General features: G+C 35.8%; 3 protein-coding genes across 4 annotated transcripts; 2 read left to right on the forward strand and 1 right to left on the reverse strand.

Annotated features, from left to right (window-relative positions):
* The first annotated feature begins 846 nt into the window (after nt 1-846).
* On the forward strand, nt 847-12,790 carry LOC143465063 (protein unc-93 homolog A-like). Of its 2 annotated transcripts, none has more exons than XM_076963201.1 (11): nt 847-997; nt 7,469-7,681; nt 7,949-8,136; nt 9,366-9,546; nt 9,700-9,842; nt 9,996-10,227; nt 10,378-10,516; nt 10,664-10,837; nt 10,928-11,021; nt 11,558-11,736; nt 11,964-12,790. In XM_076963201.1, exons 1-11 carry the CDS (start codon nt 882-884, stop codon nt 12,087-12,089), a joined length of 1,785 nt encoding a protein of 594 aa, XP_076819316.1. In that variant the 5' UTR covers nt 847-881; the 3' UTR covers nt 12,090-12,790. The 2 variants fall into 2 exon arrangements, with proteins under 2 accessions (XP_076819316.1, XP_076819317.1); XM_076963202.1 differs by lacking the exon at nt 847-997 and adding an exon at nt 2,504-2,720.
* A 206-nt stretch (nt 12,791-12,996) lies between these two features.
* Nucleotides 12,997-15,475, reverse strand: LOC143465064 (peroxisomal targeting signal 2 receptor-like). The gene is made up of 6 exons (XM_076963203.1): nt 15,215-15,475; nt 14,947-15,125; nt 14,566-14,788; nt 14,051-14,198; nt 13,841-13,972; nt 12,997-13,739 (listed from the first exon to the last, which is right to left on the reverse strand). Exons 1-6 carry the CDS (start codon nt 15,318-15,320, stop codon nt 13,556-13,558), a joined length of 972 nt encoding a protein of 323 aa, XP_076819318.1. The 5' UTR covers nt 15,321-15,475; the 3' UTR covers nt 12,997-13,555.
* Nucleotides 15,476-16,572: 1,097 nt separating this feature from the next.
* LOC143465076 (ubiquitin carboxyl-terminal hydrolase 16-like) lies at nt 16,573-23,670 on the forward strand. Its single transcript, XM_076963222.1, has 15 exons — nt 16,573-17,124; nt 17,289-17,404; nt 17,642-17,916; nt 18,049-18,136; nt 18,300-18,485; nt 18,596-18,741; nt 19,031-19,137; nt 19,311-19,480; nt 20,143-20,343; nt 20,498-20,608; nt 20,729-20,843; nt 21,833-21,927; nt 22,040-22,126; nt 22,696-22,861; nt 22,951-23,670. The coding sequence occupies exons 1-15, from the start codon at nt 16,998-17,000 to the stop codon at nt 23,079-23,081; spliced, it is 2,121 nt and encodes a 706-aa protein (XP_076819337.1). The 5' UTR covers nt 16,573-16,997; the 3' UTR covers nt 23,082-23,670.
* The last annotated feature ends 152 nt before the right edge of the window (nt 23,671-23,822 follow it).

Here is a 23,822-nt window from a genome sequence, read left to right on the forward strand (position 1 = left end):
ATTTAAAAGTGAAGTTTACTTTTTAGTGATAGGTCATGCATACCTTTTTATGCAGGCTAGCCATTAATCATTTCTTTGTTTTCACTTTCTGCAAGCATGAATAGGTTTAGAATCACTGATATAAAATAACAACTTTATGAAATGGTCCATGGTTTGAGCTAAATAGAAACAACCAGTACTACATTAAATGTTTGATTATATCCATCTGGTAATCTTGGAATTACAATATTAATATTTTTAAGTTACCTGGCTATGTCTTAAAGTTTGAAATTTTGGACTGATCTGTTACACAGCTACATTGTAGTTTACCTATTTTAACGGTTATTTTGTTGTTGAACAAAATACCGTCTTTTTATCAGATTTACATAAAGTTTTATTCAGTGCACTTCACTGCACTAGAGTAGTTCATCTGTGCATACCTTATCACTGAAATTAGCCCTTTCTGTTGTTAGTTTGCTTCGGTCGTGAGGAGAATGGCTATGCAAAAAGTCTATTTTAGTTATTTAAGGCTTCATATTAGTTAGATTCAGATTAGAAGGTAGATTTAGGTGAAGTTTAGGTTGCTATGTTATTTATAACATTTAAGTTATATTAACTAGAATGTGTGAAAACTAGCGTTGAACGCACGATTTCTGCGTTGAAATAGCGGTAGCCAATGATTATAGTCTTTCGAAGTTTTTAGGTCGAATCAGCTGAATAGGTTGAAATATCACCCTATTCTAAAGCGTATTGTTATGTAATAATTGATATTCATGGTTTTATTTATCGTCCATTCGTGGTTTTTTGTTGTGACAGGCGGATACAATTGGGCATGGGCCTACTTCGGCCTATATGTAACATAAAGCAGATTAAATAGATTTTTAGAAAAAGTTTTAAAATACATGTGGATGCAAGTAATGTGTTCAGAGATGATGAACATGCAAGCTCAGGTCAAAATACTTCTACCGCTCAGGGAAAGGTGGCAGAGGTTTAAATGCCATCGGGCCTACCGGCACAGGTAAGCAACCTAAACATGGTGTGAACATGTTACAGATACGCGGATGTTTTGTGGAACGTTTGTTGAGTAGATGGAATTTTCCTTGGTAGTTAGAACTACCTAGGTCCTAGACGAAAAAAGCTAAGCCTACTCATTCATTCAATTAACTATCAAAGGTTAGCACGGTATCGGGTGTGGTTAAATTTTAAATATTAACTCAGGTATGAGCAGCTTTGCAGGCGACGAAGAAATCTCTCATTTGATGCTCATCCTTCAGTCTATATAACTTTGGAAGTCTTAGACCTATTTTACCGTAGTAAACGCAGCCCGTTGTAACGGTCAGGTTGGGCAAAAGTTCGACTTTTAGATATTAAGGTTTAATTGAAGTTGGATTTAGACCAGCAGAGATTTAGGTAAACTTTAGGACTTAGGTTAATAGGCTAATGTGTTGTGCTAGCTGAAGAAAAAAGAGATAAAGGAACGCTTTTGCTCTGTGATATGCACTATAAACTTGCACAGCAAAACGTTTTTTTTTATAGGAATGGGAAACACGTGAAAGCTAAATTAAAAGGCACTTTCTAAAGCCTAACAGTTTTTTTGTTAACGACCGTTAAACCACAATATTGCTCCCATGAGCTGAGCATAATTTCGTTCCATTCATTCCGTTTTGTTCGTTCATTCCGTTCGTTCAGTCGTTCCATTTTCTTCATCAATTGACTTGTTTGCGACTACTTGTCAATATGAAATAACTAAGAAAACTATATACTGTACTAGGCTGGTTATGCGGCGCTTCAAAATGATCGTGAAGGCCGTTGCAAAATCGTTTTATTGAGCGCTTTAAAATTGAACACTATAAATTGCCAGCTATTGTACGCGTAAATATAAAAATACAAGTTGTTTTGTGATACGTTTTTTAAGGCGTAAAACAACAAAAACTTTTGAGCTCCGCTCATTTTGGGCGGGGTGAAAAAAATACACGATTTTTAGACCCAACTTTCTAAAAGTTTTGCCCCCTCAACGTAATTGCAAATATGCAATTGTATGTTAGTGGTTGAGCGTGATTCACCGAGACAAAAACCTTCAGGGTCACTGCTTTAGGAAAACATAGCGCTATGGAGCTTAACGGTTAGGTATGGTTTTCACTCATGGCTTGAGAGGTTAACGATGCACCAAACATGTTTTCCTCACCTTTCTTTTAGACTTGTAAACAACTTACTTCTTGTGACGAATTTTATTTGCACGTCGTTGCGACCTGTATTGACCTGTTCATATTTTTTGGGAACTTATGTCAGAACTTTTTGTGGAAAAAACTTAGTAGTCCAACATAAATCTAACATGGTGATTAACGTTAATCCAATAAAAGTCTACTCACGTGATGCGTTTGATGATAGCCTGAAAGCAAACGAGTTTGCGTTGCAAACAAAAAAATGCTAAATTCGCTATATCAGACGTCAGGTGTCGTCAGTATGATTACAGCAGCGTGTCATGTCGAAATTAAAAGTAGTAATTAGGTCTATTGAGTGCGGACCAGACACATAGCTGATTGTGAGTCTGCTGTGCCTTTGCTGGCGGATACGTTCGCATGAAAGCAAACGCATTTAGACAAACTCTGGCGCTAGGATCTGGTTTTCTTAGATATCCTATCAATATTGGTAGAACTTTAACAACAAGGTGATTCGGTTGACAAAGGTATGTGAAAGTACCGCTTGACGTCACACCAGGATATGCTTGGAACAGTTAAAAGGTCATTGTAAAGTAGGCTATTGTTATTGTGCATCTTAAAGGCGTTTATTTTTCGTATCCGGTTAGATAACTTTTATGACAACATTTGGCAAGTTCAAGAAGTACTATCGCCACGAATAGTATTCACTTTATCATACTCAAAGGAAAATCAATAAGAAAAAATGTTTTGCGCGTTATTATTATGTAATGAAAAGCGGTGTATTGTACCTTAAACTGTAAGGTTTACCCACTTACACTACAAAGTCTGTTTCCTTGTGTATATCTTAACAGTGAACCTTGATAGACTTCAGCAATAATGACACAGGAAGGACTACTGTATAATCTGATTATATTTGAAGCTTCTTTGAACGAATACATCAAGATAGAACATTGTGACAGCAACAGCACAAAGACATGTTGCGGCGTTGAACATAGAAACCAAAAGAGACTGAATGAATCAAAATGCACGCACAGGGGAAGCATCGATTACGTCACGCAGTGTTATGCTTCGCTGATTCGATAGACGAGAATTCTATGTCGTACACAATTTTATATTACATTAATTGATATATTTATCACAATTACACCAATTCGAGCAACACACTTAGATTTTATGTGTTTGAAAACACTTAGTATTTTTTGCTTTTCAGCTAATTAGACTTTTCTCAGCAAATCCTCTTGTTTTGACCTTTTCATGTCTATAAATTATGACTAATAGATGAAATCTCGACCGGTTTATGATGTTTGCGATAAGCAATAACTTATACAGTAACTCTGTTTGCTAATAATTGCCTAAAGCTGGTAATATGCTGATTTTGTTGCGTTTTTTATTCTTAAAACTAGCTTAATTGATACTTATTTGTTGGTGCACAACGTCCATTTACAAGAACATCGAAAATAAATAAGGTGTATTGTACATGCACAATTTAAAGAGGTAAATTTTTCGTTTTGCAAATCTTTTGCAGCACCTGCTACAAATTGCTCGGTGATTATGTAGCGCAAAATGTTCAGGATATGCGCTACAACCAGTTTCACCGGTTTATTTCGTAACGCCTGAATATGTACGGCAGACTGTAAAAAGATTTTTGTAAGCTTTTGTGACTCACCCAGGTAATTTTGACGTTCCGAAATGAGATGCGGTCAAGGCGCTGTCATAAGACGAATGAAACATGCCGCCGGAAAACAGCACTTATCGTTACGCTTGAATTCCTTTCAACCAAACTCAATTTTTGTAAGAAACTTTGATTTGGAACTACATACTAGTAAAATTCAGCCTTATGTTTCTTAAGTCGGCGACTCAAATATTACAGTGAAAGTTTCTCATAGAGTGTCTTAAGTTTTCAAATCTTAACTTCCGTCTTACTCAAAAGAAAAAAGTTACGGTAATTTACTCTTTTTCAGTTTAAAAATTTAACAAATATAAATGTATACTACTAGTGTAATATACTAATGTAAACTCGTATTTGTCTTATATTACTGTATAACTAAAAGATTAAAGTTTTCAATGAAAAGAAGTTATGTCATTGATACAATCTTGCAGTAGGCTTAATGTAATTTTGGTGCAATATATTTACGTTCAGCTTGTCCATAACCAACAAGCTCTGTTTTGTCGTATGGCTTTTGGATCTCAGTCCGAAAGTTCCTCAAACTCCTCGCTCAAGCCGTGATTGGGCCATGCCACAAATTCTGCTTATAAGACGTAACACCGCAACAGACCTTATGTGAACAATAAACTTTACAACAAAACGCAAAATAAAGGAATAAGCATATGTAGTGTTTTTAAAACTACATAAGAAGAATAACATGTTTACGTAAAACTCAGGAAAATGTCTCATAAATTTTATTCATTGCGTGATTCCTTCTAGTGAGTTTCTTAGATTTGTGGAAAAGCACTTCTACAGTTTGTTATCGAGTACTGTATTTCGTATAAAAAATGCCTTGTATTGTCGAAGCGATTATATTATAGGTTAGCTAATGACACGTAATACCGGTTGTTTCCTATTGGTCCGCGAAATGTTGGTATAAGTGGGCGTGTTACTGTTAGAGGAAGGGACGGTGAGTAATCTTACGATTCCATTTAGGTTTAATAATGTACATTTACCATGTATAGCGATTCTATTCGTGTTCATATGAGTGCTGTTAGTCGGTTGAGCGTATATACAATCCAGGATTTCGGATACGGTTATTTCCAGTTGGCTCCATCTTACAAAATATTGACCTGATAAGTTTGGTCAGAAGTCTATAAGCATCGTATGTGAAGGCGAGGCGGGAAAGCATTAAAAATAAAATCTTATCCGAAGGGCGTTAATTTTTAACTTGGAGAGTTCCAATCTTGAATTGATGATTGTTTGCTTTTACCTTAGTTTTGAAAATAAAACTTATTGCAGCTATGATTGTTGTGTTCGAGCTAAGGTAGTTTGCAATGCTCGTGGTATGTAGATACTTTAGCTTTCATTTACGCCGTAAACTATGCGATAAAAGTGAACAAAGCTTATCCATGATTATTTTCGAACTTTCCATTTTCAGCCTCACTTATGTGCTTAGTGGCCGTGCTGGTTGTTAGCAGCAATTATTACCTTAATTATTTTCAAGCACGTTTTAAGCTTTGTCGGCTTTGTCACTTTTTTCCGTTCGTTAGCATTCACAACTGGCATGATTTTTTCGTCCCCACCGTGCTTTTGACGAAAACTGAAATGATTGAATGTTTGAACCTCTTTTTACTGTGGGTAATTCTTAAATAAACAAGTCATCAGTGTAACAAATATTTGCTCTATTGTTGCGATATTGTCTGCATTATAAATGCAAGAGCTAAGTGGAGGTTTAATATTGTGACATTTTAGTATTAAACTAGTCTTTTACTTGAACAGTCGTGCTTCAACAAAATTGGCATAGTCTATTCAATATTGGGTTGTTTGTCTTTATAATTATGACTTGTATTGGGGACTCCAAAAGGTGTACTGCAGATACCATCTCACCACTTCTTTGCAACAGGAGTTTGCGTCTCATTGCTTTGTTTTTATATTATGCTTTTTTGTCGATTTTGGTTAGAAATTTTATCTTTATATGGCTTACTTGTTTCTTATCGCAAGTAAATAGATTCCGGTGCAATGGGTGTTATATGTTTACTTTCAAGCTGATAGTTACGATGATAGGAAAAGATAAAAAAGAATATTTTGCTTGCCCGAGCGCTGGGACTTGTGTATGGATTGCTGTCACCCATTAATTGCAGTTGCATATAAAATTGAGAATGAGATACCTGGGGCTAAATTTCTAACCGTTGTCACTAAAAGTCATGGTTTATGAGTCTTGGCGTCACCGTGTGGTGGTTAAATTAGAGTACGAAGTTGATTATTTTCCTATAGCACTTGTTTGTAGCCGCAAACTATAGGTTTGACCGGGTGTAAGTTAAATCGTAGCTGATTTCTGATCGGTGTTTATTATCATCAAGAGATTTCGAAGTAAATATCTTTTCATTGTGACGGGCGGAGACGTCAGATTGATGAGGAGTGAACTCAGGCATTTCTACCGCACATTGATCACAATTCCGTGATCAATCTTACGTACGCTTTCAAGTTTTGTCGCTGCCAATCCATGCGTGGAAGCCGGTGAATTACCATACATTCCGCTTTTCATGAAACAGCTTTGTTGTTAAAGAACGTATGAAAGAAAACGTAAAGAACGTATACGTAAAAACTTATGTATTTGCATTTAGTCGGGACATTCATCAAGGTGCTCACATTGAATACATTTCTAACGCCCTTGGCTTTGGTGAATATTGACGTAATAAGCGGCACCCGAAGGCTACGTCTGTGTATGCCGTATGGCAACACCTTCTTATAGACCTAGGAATGACGTCACTGCGTCAGAATTTTAGCTCATTGTGAGACTAAAAAGAAAGAGAGAAAGAAGCGCGGTAGTAACGTGTACTGTGGGCGTGTACCGGTGGCTTAGTAACAAAGTAAAAAGCAAGTTTTTGTGAGTCGTTGGCCTTCAACGGTTGTCTACTTTGTTTATTTGAAAGATGCCGTAAAGTTTCCTTATAGCTTAGTTAAATAGATCCGCTTTGCAGTGACGTGGACTACTTCAGAGTAATGCCACCAGATATTTGCCAAGAATCGAATAGGTGTTTGGGCTAGCATTTTACATTAGCGTTTAAGTTAAGGCTTGTGTTATCTAGGGACTTGGAACAGTAAGTTTGAGAACCGGTTGCAATAAGCTTATACCAAAGTTTTTTCAACATAACCGACGAAACCACAAAAGAGATATACACGTTGATGTGATATATAACTATGAAAAGGCTTGGAAATATATACTTTAACATATTGCAAATTTCAATGACAGACAACGAATTGTCTGTATGTACTGCATGTACGTATTTATGTATGTATGTATTAAAATAATGTGGGCAGTCAGTTTATGCGTAAGGTATAATAGCACATTCCGTGCAGTATGTACGTATATATGCCCGTGTACAATAACCATACAGTGCAAGAATACAGTTGGTACTCGACGTATGATATCACATATTGCGGAAGACATGCTTCCTTTGCTGTAGTTGTTGTTGTCGCTCCTCGCGGGTTTTGTTTTTGCTCAGGTTACGTTTGATACTTTGGAGCGTAGGATTAACAAAAGGTTTTATTTGACATCAATTATGAAAATTGTCACCTTGCCGCACTTTTTCCGTATCACTCGTTTACGTTGCTGATGACTTTAATTCGAAAGGCAATATTAATATTATTATTATTATATGGTTTGCTTGTTATTTTCCAGAATTTCAGTGCAAGGTCACGATTGTTGTAAGTCAGTAGTAACAGGAGGCAATACAATGGGCGCTTTAGAAGACGAAGCTGTTGACGCACCTCAGATCTACAGCGAAATAGAGGAACTAAACGGATATAAAAAGAGCAGAAATTCCTCTGAAAGCTCGGGTGACGACAGTTTGGACGACATTGAATATATCTTGAGAGATCCTCAACTTATTAGGTATTTGGCGTTTCCAACATTCACTTGCTGTGCTGTTTATCTTTTTGTCATAATCGTTTTAACTTTTTCTCAATGTTATTCCATTACTTTTTTGCTGCTTCTAATAGAACTTTCTGCCCCCAATGGAATGCGTCACGCTTTACTTAGTTTAGTTGAAGATATGCGTAATGAACCGAAAGCGACCCCACAAAAAATGAACACGTCAATGCGTACTTGGGACCGAAACTTTAGCTCAAATAAGTGATGACACAAATTTTTTTTCTACAGAAAGGAAAAGTTTAAACTGATGAAAAATTTGCTCCTCATTTGTTTGGCATTCATGTGCAACTTCACGGCTTTTGGAGGAGCGTCGACGCTCCAATCCAGCCTCAACTCGGACCAGGGTCTTGGAACCGCATCCCTGGCAATTATTTACGGAGCACTCATTGTATCAGCCATGTTTACCCCAACTATAAGTGAGTTGTGACGTAATTTTAGATTCTTAAACACATGAAGATTCTTATTTTGATTTCCGAGGGCTATAGTTATTTGTTGGATAAAGCTATATGCCCATTCTAGTAAAGTGATTTATTTGATGTATTGCGTCATATCGAGATAAATATTTGCGCAACCGCGCTTCAAATAAGAGTTCTTTGAACTACCACTTCAGTTGACGCATTCTTCCATCAAAAACTTTAGATGCGTGTCATTGCTGTCACAAGCCAAAAATATTTGCCTGAAACTCCCCTTTGTCATGCAACATTGGTGATCCATGCGCTATTCACAGTTAAAAATACTGTATACCAGTACAGTACTACATGCTTGGGGGTGTGTTAGTACGTCATATCCTTGATAATCATTGCCACCCTTTACAACCCGAAGTTGTTTGATTATGGCGTTGCCTGGTAGAGAAATTCATTTTGTTCAAAAATTATAAGATTTCTGCGCCAATCGCACCAAAAACAAATTTTATGCCTATAGTTTGATTGTCTAGCTGCAAAGCATAAATCAAAATATAACGCAGCTTAGCAAATACTGTAAAGCAGATATTTATTAGTAACCCACAAGTGAATGGGACTCGTTCAAGCAGAAGTCGTTTTAACAATATATTTCGTGTGCCTCCTAGTAAAGAAAGAAGCAATGCAGCATTTGGGCATGTCCAAACTTTGTACCCGTTTTCCGAATAGTAAAACTACTCGTAAAAGTGTCCTAACTTTTACATATTGTGATTCACTGATTAGGCTACGTGCTCTCCAGCGAGTCGGATTTCGAAAAGTCTTGTGATGATTAGAATAGACTTTATTTTATGTACGGTGCAAAAGTCACGGTAAAACCTAAGCTAGTTCTAGATAAAATATTTTTTTATGACATACCATGATTTACGGCCTTGTTTACCGTATAAACTTGCACGGGTTAATAATTCAGAGTAAGTAAGCGTTGGCACTAAAAATCTTTGGATGCACAAACGTTTTTGGGAACGTCGGGGTTAGCATTCATGTGTTGTTTGCCGTATTCCTTTTTTAGACTGCACTTTACAGTGCTTTAAATATGACATGTACGGACCTGCTATTTGAAAGCCCTTATCTAGGAAAAGTCAAAAGCGCTTTCTGGAAATAAATCAGCCATTTTGGTTTAACAAACAGGGTTTTACACGTGTTTATACTCAGTTTCTCAGCATTTTAATTCCGTTTGCACTTTTTTGCAGTTATCAAGCATCTCGGATGTAGATGGACCATTTGTGCGGCCATAATCGGTTACGTAACTTATCCCTTGGCCAACTTTTACCCACATTGGGGCACGCTTGTACCCAGTTCTATCATAGTCGGATTCAGTGCTGCTCCGCTGTGGTCAGCCAAGTGCGCCTATCTGACAACCTCTGCAAAAAGGTAACATTGGGGCACATGTAGACGAACAACTCCTTTAGAAACGACTGTTTTGCTCACATTGCAAAATTTCACCTGTCCCATGCATAAGGCTATATACGTATATAAGACGTATCGTGAAAAACATAGTTAGACATTGTTTTGTTGATGTTACAGATATGCTCGGCTTACCAAAGAGACAACAGATACCGTTGTCAATCGGTTCTTCGGGATTTTTTTCTTGTTCTTCCAGTTCAACAACATCATCGGTCAGCTCATCTCGTCTTTTGTACTTTCAAGTGCAGATTCGAGTAATTTAAGTGAGTTTCGTCTGGTTTGAACTGAAGCTATTATCCTTGACTATTACCAACGTTGACTTGTACATTCGCTTGTGATATAATTCTAATACCTTACAATAAATGTTGTGTACATTTTGTGTGAAATGTGTGCATTTTTGTTTGTCTGTTTTGCAGTCTTTCCCAACTGTTACAACGAAACTTACATTAAGTCATACTGTGGTGCGAGAGACTGTCAGGACGATTTGGAAGAAGCCCGAGCCATGTTCAATGTCTCGTGTGACGTGTCATCTTCCAGTGGCAGCGAAGTTGAAGACTGGACTCTTTACACTTTGATGGGGATATACGCTGGAGTTGGTTTCACAGGGTCTGCCATCGTAGCTATTTTTGTGGACAACATCTCCATCAGGTTCGACTGTGATAATTTTTATTACATTCACATCCAGGCAATTTGTATAATAAGTTTGAAAAACGTGTTCAGACTAAGAGGTTGTGCTTACTTTACAACCTACTTTTGTTGTACTTTGCAATTTTGTTTTGGAATTTTTTTATTTATCAGGCAAAATGAAACAAGAGGTTTTTTCGACTTGCTAATCGCTACATTCAAGCACATGAAAGACAGAAGACAGATTTTATTGATAGTAATAACAATGTACAGTGGCTTTGAACAAGCTTTCCTTACGGGAGACTTCACCAGGGTAATTTTGTTTAATTCTGAGCAGAGTACACTGAACACGTATGTCGTATATACACAGCTGAAAGCGGCGGTTGAATCACATATCGCTATCCGCCATCTATTTTACCACAGTATGTGAACATAAGCGAGCTTATGCTTTATTTTCCAGTCCTTCGTAACTTGCCCTCTTGCTGTGAATTGGGTTGGCTTTGTCCTGATATGTTACGGTGCTTGCGATTCGGCCTGTTCTTTCCTATTCGGGAGGGTGGAGAAATACACGGGAAGGCTTCCGCTTTTTACAATGGCTTTTCTCATTAACCTCGCCCTTATCATTGTCTTCCAGGTACCGTAAAAAGATTTATGATAGCATCAGTGTAAACCCTTCGATACTGTACAGGTCCGAGTTTTATGCGTATTTTCTGTTTTTGTGTAGCTTTGGATTCCATACCCGGACACCCAGACTTTGTTTTTCTTACTACCAGCGTTTTGGGGAATTGCCGACGCCGTCTGGCAGACTCAGCTTAACGGTAACTTTGATATATGGATGAAAATTTGAAGGGGTAGGCAAATACGACCCCAAATCCAAACAGATTTGCCGAATATCGCCCGAATAAAAGATTCCCGTGATCACGAATTCTACTATAACACACTGGCGAAATGAAATACAGCACATTATTATTAACTATAAATTTATCGGCTTTAATAAGAAATAATGACGTAGTTAGATGTCTTTGCATAAGTACGGAAAACATTTTTGAAAAATCGTAATTTCCCTCATAAGTTACGGTTTTGAATGGTTATTTAATGAAAATGTTCGAAACAGAGCTAAATATTTACGAATATGTCATATTGTGAGCCAAATTAGGCTGCATGGTGATGAAAATTTGTGGCTTGGTTCTATTACAAACAGATTCGGTTTTTGTTCGTGTCGACCTTCATGATTTTTGTGATCGACTAGTTTTTTATTTGCACATCTTTAGAGTTTATGCAAAATAACGTCTTACCTTATTGCGTAATAACTAATAACAGCCCGAAAATTGTTTTTTTTCAACTTTGATTTCAGCATTATACGGAGTTTTGTTCGTTACAAACCAAGAGGCTTCCTTCGCAAACTACAGATTGTGGGAATCACTTGGATTCGTAATCGCCTTCGCCTATCAAAGTTTTATTTGCGTCAGCGCGAAGTTATGGGTCCTACTTGGTGTGCTTTTGGTTGGAATAAGCCTCTATTACTACGTTGAGGTATGGCTTAAATGAGATTTTGAAGCGGTCAATCAGATTTTAATGCTGCTTTTAATTGTAAGCTTCAGATTTAAAATCTTTTATACACGATCAGTTGCCATTGTTTTTTTTTTGAGAGAAAGTTTAAAACGAAAAATATTTTTTCCTTCACTGAAATGGTTTAGTTTTTTTTTTGGTTGCTCATCTCATCAAGGTTCATTTTACTTATCTTGTTTTCCTTTCTCCAGTTTACCGAGCGTAAAAAGAAGAACTCCGTCGACAGAGATTCGGATTCAGAAAAAGATTATGAAATTAACGAAGCTTACTTGGATTCCCGCAAGAGCATGAGCAAGGCACACAGCACGAAAATGTAGTTACTATTTTCCGGCAGTGTCTCACCCAAGTTGACAGCCTTATATCAACTACTGTTTGCAATCAAACTTATTGTAAATTGTATCGACTGATAGATTCATTTCTCATGGTGACCATTCAGCAATGTCCTACGATAGCTACTGAAAACTGCTTTTGCGTAATTGCAGTAGTACGTAAATGGTGCTAAGTTTAGCTGTCATTATTGCCCATTTAAACATACATATTCTCCAAATGCAGTAAAACCTCAACTTTTATGAAGTGCAGTGATTATGTTACTGTGATGTCGTTCGAGTGCCATGCACTTTTTCCTTATGCACTATCTTTAGTGGCAATTCTTAATTTATATTATCTTCTTTGCATTTATTTTCTTTAATTAATCCAGGCTAATGCATTCCCACCTCGAATCGTATATAGCTATAGGAAGAGAATCCTTGCTGATCTGTACAAATACACTTGAAGCGGTACACTAATTTACAATTGCACAATCTTTAAAGACAAAATATAAGTTTTCTGCATTGCCAAAATTCGCTATGGCATTAGGTTTGATCGTTTTTGTTTGCACTTTTGTATCAAATGAATTTGTTCTGGTAGAATGTAACTTTTTGCAGCTAGGCTAGCTCATGTATACATCGCGCATTACAGCACGCAATTTGTTCAATTGTAATTAGCTGTGCCTGGCAAATAAATTTTTTATTATATGTTGTGCTTTTGTGTAAATTTATTGGCATTTTAGTTGACTATGCTGCTGCTTGCTTGCTTGTGGTAGCCCAGCAATTTCTTAGAAATCTTTAGAACTCATCACATCAACTTGGTAATATCCATCATTTTTAAAACGTTATTCGAATTACGTGTTCAAGCATTTAATAGTAAAAGTACTTTAATGAAACATGCTTTTGTATTTTGATGATATTTTCTATCGATCGTCGATTCACAGTTAACGATATTATTTAAGAATTATAAAAATAAACTCTTCAGCAAAATATACATATAATTTGAAAATTATTGCAGCGTAATTATTCTACACTCATGCAACACTAACATATTTATGGTATCTAGAAAAGGGCATTGTGCAATCAGTCACTATGTCAGCTTAAGACAAACTACCGTTGCACCTGTTTTAGCATTTTGTCACTTACTTAGAACAATGCTGTCGCTCGGAATATGATTTCATTTCTGGATATATTATAAAACAATTATTAAGGGTGCAAAAACCAATAAAATATACTTCAGCACCACATCTGCAACAGACATTTTGAGCCAAGCATGATATTTAGTACGTGAGTAAAATGCAGCTATGACACATACCCCTATTATATTAGATTCCCATTGTGCATTAACCAATAGATAAAAACTTAATTGAAGAACCAATTTGTTGCAGATGAACAAAAGTGATAAAGTCAGCCGAAGTAGTCTCAAAAAATGAAGCACCTAACAACGCATTGATTTTTCAGCAACATTAAGTAGTTTCTCATGTTGTGCTTGTGTTGCACAGCATGTTTGGTCGATAGATGCGAATATGTTCATCCCAAGCACAGTCTGCTACCAAACCAGGAACAAAAGTACTCTGATCAAGTCCATAAACGAATTCAGTGTGATGACTGATAGTTTCCAACAATGGACTTAACCCTTGCGGTTTCATGAAATCCCAAAGTCTAAATAACGTTAGGGGTATTAGCGACATTGAAATGGGACGAATTCTACAACATAACATGATGTTCTATTCAACTTTTCCAGTTACAATACGCAACGATACCTCACAGTGAAGTCATAAGAACAACTGGCAACGCAGCTTGCTGAAAATGGTGAGCACCTCACTCTACGGACAGCATAACTGTGGCCCAACATCTGGCACAAAAAATGTCGCGTGTTTCTTAAATCCCAAACTCTGAGTAATAAAAGTAAATCTGGATCAATATACTACCCAGTACACAACAACAATATTTCGATAAAACAGCTTGAGTACCTAACAGAGCAATCAACTGAGCCCGTAACCAGAATATTTTGGTCATACTTGGACCAGTCACAAGATAGAGTTTCTGTTTCATGAGCTCCAATCATTTGTGTTGGTGTGTGAGAGGACCTTAGATCCCATATCCTTGCTGTGCCATCTCCTATTTGTAAAAACATTTATTGTTATTCATTATAATAAATCATATATTTGTAACAAAAATCTATTAATAATTATTTGCTCTATTAATTAATAGCTTCGGTAAAAAGTATTAATAAATATTATAAATTGTATAACTAAATTAAAGGTAACCTTTGAGGTACTAATTTATTCTTCTATTTCTTTATTCTATTATTGAGGTTAACACGGTTCTGCCACCATCAAATTTGATAATAAAATATATTAGTATGGTTTGATTTTAAAATATTCGTCTTTGAACTGAAAAAAAGCTTAGGACAACAACTTACATCTGGCAATTATTTTTCACTACTTGAGTCTGCCCTAATTACCAAGTCACATAACTTATTCACCTGATGTACTGGCAAATGTCTCTGTTGATTGTGGGCACCAAATTGTCGAGTAGACAACTCCAAAGTGTCCTTCAAATGTATTAATGCATTTTCCAGCTTGCATATCCCATACTTTTGCCAGACGATCCCATGAACCAGATACTACCAAGTTTTTATTTCCTCCGTGGCTCCAATCAACACAATATACTTCCTTATTGTGTTCTTTGGCAACAAGAACAGGTTCCTGTAGGTATAACATTATTTATTATTGCAGGATGAGCAGTTTGACTCTAAAATGATTTGTAAAATTAACTTGCTTATCATGATGTGGTTTATTTCTTTTTTGTTTTAAAAATGGTGTATAAACTAAGTTCAGCAAAAGCGAGGAGTAAGGCACCTTACCTTTTTGGTAATGTTCCATACCAGCACTGTACCATCGCCACTTGCAGTACAGCACACTGTAGGGTCCAGCTCACTCCAAGCAACATCAAATAATCCATCTGGGGCAGGAGCGGAATGAACTATTTTCACTGGAAGATTAAGTTCTGGGTCGAATTCAGCAATGAGCAGAGCTGCATTACCTGCAAATTTGCAATCAGGGACATTTCACAAAAAGATATATCTCTTGTTTTGAAGATACCTTTAATGTAATACTGTATCGGTAATGTACCTGAAATTCCGTATTGTTGACATGCAACACAAGCAAGCAGATTGGGAGAAAATGGAGAAAATTTGACAGAATATCCATGGAGACCATGTGTTTGAAATGTGGACATTATCCTGACTTTCTCTTGAACTTAAACCGATAAGTGTAGTAGATACATAATAATTCAATAAATTTTTGTTACTTCTGACCTCTAGTTTACTACACAAATTTATAGTCTAAACTTTAGACTCTAAAGTCTAAAGCAAGATCAATACCACTTGCAGTAACAAAGTAAACCATTTGCTTCTCACCAGAAAACCAATATTGACTTAGGGTTTAGGGGAAAAACCGCATAAGATACTGAAGTTCTGTTTTTATGGTTTTGTAAGATGAGACAATAATTCCTATGATATAAATAATCCTAAATTAACTATCTATTTTTATAACTAATAGTAAAAATGACGTATAATTAGTATTTTAAGTAACATATAATTGAGATTATAAGTTTAACATGAAGAACCATCATATCCAATGATAAACAGGCTAATTCAAAGCGTTCGGCAAAAAGTTTCTAAAAAAAACGTGAACGCTTCACTGACTCAATGGGCATGTTTTTGGCAGCTATAGTATGGCATGTCACGTTTCTCACTGATCACTTAATCGATTGTGTGTGGAAACTTTAGAAATAATAAATCAAAAACGGTTCATTTTATCATCACTGTGCTAAGACAGTAAAGAGCCCCTGGCAGTGACAAGTGACAACAGCTTAACAAGGGGATGGAGACGTGGTGGTAGACAAACTGTACAGAAACTTTAATCATAAGTAATACCTTGAGGTTCATTAAAGATTTACAGCATTAAATGCATTACTACTTTAGGACTGTCAGGCTGAGCCACTTGTCTACTTTGAATTTGATGTTTGCAAGCACAAGAAATATGCTATGGGCCGTGAAGTTGTAGCCTAGCCTATTAGACTCTATCTCTTTATGGTAGCTTACCAGTCAACTTGGTGGTAGAGTGCAGTGGAAACCAGATATATTGTTGACGTTGCATAAAAAATAAACCCCAAGGCCCGAGTTACTGTCTGGATGGCAAGATTTTTTCAGTCGCCTTTATATAGCCTACTTAACTATGGAAATTGTCGACCCCCTATGATTATTTTGCGACGTCGTATTGTAAAGATTTTGCTCAGGAAATTAGCATATGAATTTCTTTGCACGATAACAAAAAAATATATTGAAAACATTTTTCCTAGGCTAGTTCTTATTTTACAGCGGTTTGAATCCTACGCACTAAACTTGTTCGATATGATGTCTTGATACATGGACATTGAAGCATGCGACGTGAAATGCGTAATAATTTGCATGATAGGCCTTCCTTCGGCATGTGTAGTAAAAATAATTCTGTATATATTTACTGCTAGTCTATTGTTTAAACTTTGCTTAGAATGCAAGGAACAATGACTTGTGTAACGTGCAGCAAATACCACAACAACTTTTTTGCATTTTATGTTGCATGCTACGCTGACTATGCAACGTGACCTCATGTCCAACAAAACCAATACGTAGGATGCAGAGCACTGTAATAGAAATACAAAGCAACCATTTTTTGGTATTTTTTCTTTACTGTGTAAAGAAATTCATATTTTGCCCACCTGACCCTCTCTTTGCAAGCCGATACCCAGAACGCTTGCAATTTAAAGTGAATCGACAAGTTCCACTTTTAAGAATAGGCGATCGAAAATATCTCTTTTTCTTGATCACGCTTTGTGAATATTAGCAATTGTTTTACCTAAAGTTGCTTCAAAATGACAAAGAAAAAAGCAAGGCAACGCCAAATCATTTCTCAGGCAAATAAAAGTCAACGCAACAATTACAAGAAAGATTCCGCATTTTCAAGTAATAGTTCGACTACAACAGAATGTTTAAATCCTGGTAAGAATTTAGCGCATTTTGACACCATCTATGTTATACCTGTAAGAATTTGAGCAAAATTCTCAAATTCAGTTAACAAAATTTCAGCAATAAAATTTTGATTTGTAATTATTGCTATACAACTTAAATACAGTAATAAATTTACATAAATATTTGTTTTACAGATGCAGTTGCTGATAAATCCATCAAACAGGATGTTAATTTAAGTGATGTGGACTCACCAGCACCAGTTGGTTTGTCAAATTTGGGTAATACATGTTTCTTCAACAGCATAATGCAGGTATCTGTTTAAATCCCTGGTGTGAACATTTGCACAAGTGTAAAATTGGAACATGAGATTGTATTGTACACTAAAATTTTATATTTAACTTTGTTGCTAGGAAAGTTTTATTTTGCTTCATTTATTTTTATTTGCTTAAACATTTTTTATTTTCGTTCAAAATCATTTTTATTATGGCGTTATCTCATGCATATACGTAAATGCTGGTAATGCATCCAAAACAATTTAATGTTACAGAATCTCATACAAACACCATTGCTTCATGCTTTGCTTAAACATGAAATTAAGTTGGCTGATTCAAGTCGTACTGTAGTCGTTGATTGTGCTGATGACATTCCAATGCTTTCATATGTGCCAGGTTCAATGGGCCAGATTACACTGGCATTATCTTCTTTTTTTAACACGGTTATTACTACACAACAAACTGCCAGCTCTTCCAACAACACAAAACGATCAACAGCCAAAAACAAAAGCGTGAATCCAAAGAGTCTTTTTAATCATATTTGTTTCAAGTAAGATCGTGTTTTATTGTGTGGTACTGTGGTGATAGGTTTGCTATCTACTGATTATGTTTGGGTGTTACTTTAGTTTGATACAGTACATAAGAACTCGCTTGATAAAAGTTTCTTAATTAATTGCATTAGAAATGCCAGATTTCGAGGTTTTCAGCAGCAAGACAGTCAAGAGCTTTATCATTGTTTATTGGATTCAATAAAAATGGAAGAAATCAAAGTAAATGTAACTTTGTTAGCAAAAAATTAGCGAAATTGTTGAATGTTTGTTATTTTATCGTGCTACAATGGTTAGCATTTTATTTCCTGTTCCCCCGCAGACAATACAATACAACCTCATTGTGAAATTAATCTGGCAATTATTGATTTTGGCGGTTTCTTAGAGAAAGAAACAAGGCATACTGCGCTCATTGAATTTGGAAAAAGCAAAAGCAAAGGAAGTTTCAGATGACTTACGGAGGAAGGTAAAGCTGTACGGCACCCAAGTCAGTGAAAAAGAGGATACCATCATTGAAAAAGTCTTCGGAGGAACACTGATAAGCTCTGTCCTCTGTGATGGCTGTGGAACGGCGAGTCAAATTTAAAATTTTTCTATGAGCACAGATGTACTTTCATGATGCCTATGCTTCAATACATGTATTGAAGTTAAAGTTAACTATCTTTTAATCACTCTTTGAAGGTTACCGGTGTGACCGAATCATTTCATGATCTCTCTCTTCCCATTCTGGAAGAAAAAAGAAAAGAGTCTCACCATCATAACAAAGTTGTTAATGTTGAATTTGCAGAGGAGGAAAATGCTGCAGGAGATGGCATCATAATTACAAAGTATACATAGGCAGACATGTTATAAACTTTGTGAAAGTTCATAAACTCATCCCCTCTTAATTCGAAATTTTTGGATAATTCAAAGTAAATTTTAACTGGTCCTGGCAAAATGCCTTCTTCGATTTTAAAAAAGTTCTGTGAAAATGTGGAGTGCTTAAAGAAAATTAATTGACCCTACAGCTTTCAATTACTGAGCGTTCAATTCAATGATGAATTACACAGTTTATGCTCATAACTAAAACATTTGTTTGTTTGTAAAGGCTTTTAAATGTGAATGTTATTTTTTCAGAAATCCATTAAGTAAACACGCACAAAAGAAAGCTCGAAAAAAAGCCAAGAAACAGAATCGTCAAAATTTCAAAAAACAGACTCTTTGTGAAAGTCCTGAAAAACAAGGCTAGTGTTTGATAAAACCTCAAAAGTTTTTAAATATGGAAACTTCGTTGTTTTTGTATTGTATGACACTATGTCGTCATCTGCATTGTGCTTTTTCAAGTTTCAATCAGCATTTGCATTTAAAAAGTCTTCACTTTAATTTTAGTAATAAATAAATTATCATCACTGTTCAGAGTCAGATACTGACAAGATAGAAAAGGAAGAAAATAATGGTGAAGCAATTGAAAATTTGGCGAGCTCATTAGCTCAAAGTGCTTTAAGTAGTGCATTTTCCATGTTGAATTTAAATTTTGATAATATAGAGGAAAATGGAAATTTGTCAACAAGTGACACGTGTGCAAAGGTTTGTTAATCATTTATGTTTTATGCATGCAATCTTAGCTGGTGGTAGTGATACAGTAGAACATGCCAATTTAAGCCCGGCTAATATAAGAGAACTCAAAAATTGTCACTAGAACCAAAACTCAGTGTAAACCAAGTCATAACTAATCAATAGGAGGTAATATGGCCAGCTAATTATCACTGCAGTACGGCGAAAACAAACGTCATTAATGGAAGGTTTCACCATACTAGTTTAACAGCAGTTTTTGTTTTGTCTTAAAGGTAAAATCTGAATGTGAAATAATATTGTAATTGTATGCAAATAACAAATTTCAGATAACTCAATGCTCTTTAACTCAAAATTTGTTTTATTCTAAATGTTTCTGTTGTTCTCTAGCTCTGAACATATTTGGTGCTCGTTATCTCAGTCAAGAAAAACTTGTGTTATTGATTATTAAGATACATCTATTACCCACAGATTATGTTTTTTTTGTAACTCAAAGTAATGTAATTGATCCCTTGTAGTTAACTAGCGTTCACTCTGTGTTTTATAATACAGACTGAAAAATATTAAATGTGATAAACTCAGCTTATTGCAGTCATGGCTTAAGAAGTCTACTTGATCCATCATCATGACTAAATGAGTTTTTTCAAGAACCAAATATCTAGCGTTTACCTTCACAGATGAAAGGTGGGGCCGTTAATGGTTCTTATCTGAATCTCCCGAAAGAAGAACTTGCTGATCAAAACCTCAACTCATTAGAAGCAATGCTAAATGGAGAAGACCTCAAATCTGATTTAGAAAACAGTGTTAATAGTGTGATCTCTGACTGCGAAAAGACAACTGACAAAGACAGCACAGATGATGTTGAAATGTCGAAAAAGGTAACATTTTGTAGAGAAATGAAATCACTCCTTTTTGTAACAAGTGTCAAATGTACATATTGTATATGTATTGTAGATAACATTTAATCTTTTTTTCTTCTTGGCTGCTGGATGTTAGTTTGTAACCTAAAGTTATTTTGAGTTGATACTACAGGCAATACCTTCGCTTTTTGATACACCTCTGCGTCCCCAGTCTTTGTGCACTTATTCTGACTTCTGTAAGCTTCCTGAGTCACTTGCAAGCAGACATCATTCGACCAGTCAGGTGAATTTTTCACTTTTTCAAGAAATAAAAGTATTTTTGTCTTAAATGCAAGTTTAGCTTTTGAATTTGACAAAGTCCATCTTTTAAAAATGGTAAAGGTTTATTATTTTGCCTTCTTAGGAATGCTCTTTGCAGTCTTGCCTGTACCAGTTTACAATGCCAGAGATGTTGACTGGGTCCAATAAGTTTGGCTGCGAGACATGCACTAAACGACAAAATGGTGGAGAATTAAATGGTTAGTCACAAATTCTTAATTTAGCTTGAAGTTAAAGGAACCTGTTAATTTACTTCAAATTTTGTGATGTGTCGAGGCATGCAAACTTAATTTTTTTTTTATTTAAAAGTAGTAAAACATAGCACTGGTAATGGCCAACAGTTATAATTGCTTACGCCTGGATCTAGATGAGTCTACTAAGTTCTCATAGTTCTCTTTATGGTCACCTTATACCTGCTGTTATCTCATGTTGTGCATTAGCGTTAATTCTTTTCTTTCTTTACACCTGTGTCTACCAGTTGTTATATTCTCGACTCGAGTTCTTAAATGTTATACTCGTAGTTCACTTGATAGTTTTAAGATCAAGAAGCATTAAATTATATATTGTAGACCACAACATTGATGTTTGACCTAATAAATCAAGTTTACGTCAACAAATCATTAGTGCAAGCAGATGATGTTGTTTGATTTACAATAAACAACTTTTCGACTGTGCTAATTATGCCCTGGGCATCACAAAAACACTTTGAGTTAATTAATAGTTGGTTACGTGCAATTTAATTGACAATTTCAGCAGGACAGTTAAAGTCAAGTTGACAACCTTTTAATCTTGTTATGTTAAACCAGTGGTTCTCAAACTTTTTTAAAGGAAAGTACGCTACGGTCCCCTAGCAATTTTTTAAATGCCTCGCGGTCCCTTAAAAAATCAACACAGATAAACACAAAACAACACGTTGGTTTTTATGGTATCAATGTGACGGATGTACCTGCTTCTTTGCAACCAGTTCGGCTATGTTTGGTTCCGTTTTGGACAACGTAACCCTAATATCGTGAATCACATACAATCGGTTTCGAGCTTTTGGCTTGATGGCAAGTAGTGCCGTTCACGGTCCCAGAAAATTGTCTCACGGACCCCAAAAGGACCGCGGACCCCAGTTTGAGAACCACTGTGTTAAACAATTCTGTTAATTGAGGTAGTCTTTTACCAAACTATTTGTTGTGTTTTGCAGAAAAGACAAAGCTTGTTTATTGCAGTGCAAGTAAACAAATGCTTATAAGCAAACCACCACTCATTTTAACTATTCACTTGAAAAGGTTTCATCAGGTTGTTCTAATTATCCCTTTCTTTGTTATATAAAGTATTTTTTAAATAAAATGTATTTACTTTTTATTCAGTTTATGTTTGTTGTTTAAAGTTTAATTTGATGTGATTTCAGGCTGGATACAACCTACGCAAAGTAAATAAACATGTCAAAATTCCAACAGTTCTTGATATTGCGCCCTTTTGTTCTACTTCTTGTGAGGTATTGTATATATGGATGCCAACCTTATTTCGTATATGTATATGAGGATGCTTTTATACTAGGGATGTGCCGCGAGGAAGATTATTCGGGTTCGTGCGAACCCGAATATCATGAAGGTCGACACGAACGAATTCCGAATCTATTCGTATTAGAACCAAACAATAAATTTTCATCCAAAAGTTGTCAAGTCTTGCTTGTAACATGATGTAATCGATAAACAAATCGCTTTTTTGCGAAAAATAGTGTTTTAAAAACGATTGAAAAAGCAAAATCGTTAGGAAAACGACTTTCATTGTAAGTACTGCTGACTCTAGTTTAGCTTTGTCGGGAAACTAGATCATACTTTTTAACAAAAGTCAGTAAGTTTATAATTATAAGTAATATTGTATTCGGGTTCACCATTGTTGATATTCGTGTTCGCCCGAATCTTCCATAAAGGCGATATTCGGCGAATCTATTCGGGTTTGGGTTCGTATCGGCCTATCCCTATTTTATACTGGTTGTATATAGAAAGAATATATGTAGAAATTTGCAACATTGTTCATGTTCTTTTCCTCTTTTACTTTCAGAAATATGCAAGTGAAGATAGGCACATTTTCTACAGCTTGTATGGAATGGTAGAACATTCTGGCAGTTTAACCAGGGGGCATTATACAGCGTACGTTAAGGTGCGGCCACAAAACAAACGTCTAATCAATACTGCGATATCAAGTAAAGTCTGTGATGATTTTCAAAGTGAGTATTAACTTTTTGCAACAAATTTATCAATAACAGCTATTTGTTGTTTTTACGATCCTGATAAACACATCTCTTTATGATTTGAGGTTCCAACGAAGATGATATCCCTGGTCCTGAAGAATGGTATCACATAAGTGACACGATAGTTTCCCGAAGCAGTGAAGCAAAAGCTTTGAACTGCAATGCATATTTGCTGTTCTATGAGCAAATTATGTGATCAAATTCTGTGGTCTGTGTCCAAAATCTTTTGCTAAAATGGTGCTTCATTGCTACACGCAGCACTTCTAGTTTTTATGGTTCAATCCGTGTCTCTTCACAGTATCTTCCAAAATATGGAGAACCACTGTAATATTTTATTTCAATTGACTGGCTTATTTAAAGAATGTCTGTGTTTATATTGAAATTTGCAATTTTTTCATCCACACATGTTTGGTTTTGTGAGTTTAATCCATGTTTGAGGCTAAGTGTAGAGATGTTTTATTTAGGTTACATGGTAACTTAGTAAAATCCATGCACTGATTTTTTTCGTATGCTAATGATATTTAGACTTTTGATGCCAGCTCCGGCTAAGCAAGCCATAAAGATTACCTAGACAACTACCTTTTGTTTTTCGTTTTAAGTTCAACTTTTACTAATGAAATCCGTCACATTAAGATTCCATTTTGCCGTCAAGTGATTCATGTCACCTCTGGGTTGTGCAACTGCCACTTCTGATGAATGTGAAATGTTGTGAAAACTGCTTTTTAACTTTTGTTTTAACGCTGGATTGTTTAGTGGTTCAATAAAATGCCCTTTGGGAACAGAAATTGATCATTGTTTTGACTGAGGTACACTATTACATCCACTGTACAACATTATTTACTTCCTATTAATGCATTAGAAAACACTTTGCAAATCACGTCATGTTCCAACAATCCTGCAAGCATCATCATGCCACATTTAACCAGTAGAAACTTCA

This window comes from Clavelina lepadiformis, chromosome 7 (genome assembly GCF_947623445.1).
Source record: "Clavelina lepadiformis chromosome 7, kaClaLepa1.1, whole genome shotgun sequence".
Classification (NCBI taxonomy): domain Eukaryota; kingdom Metazoa; phylum Chordata; class Ascidiacea; order Aplousobranchia; family Clavelinidae; genus Clavelina; species Clavelina lepadiformis.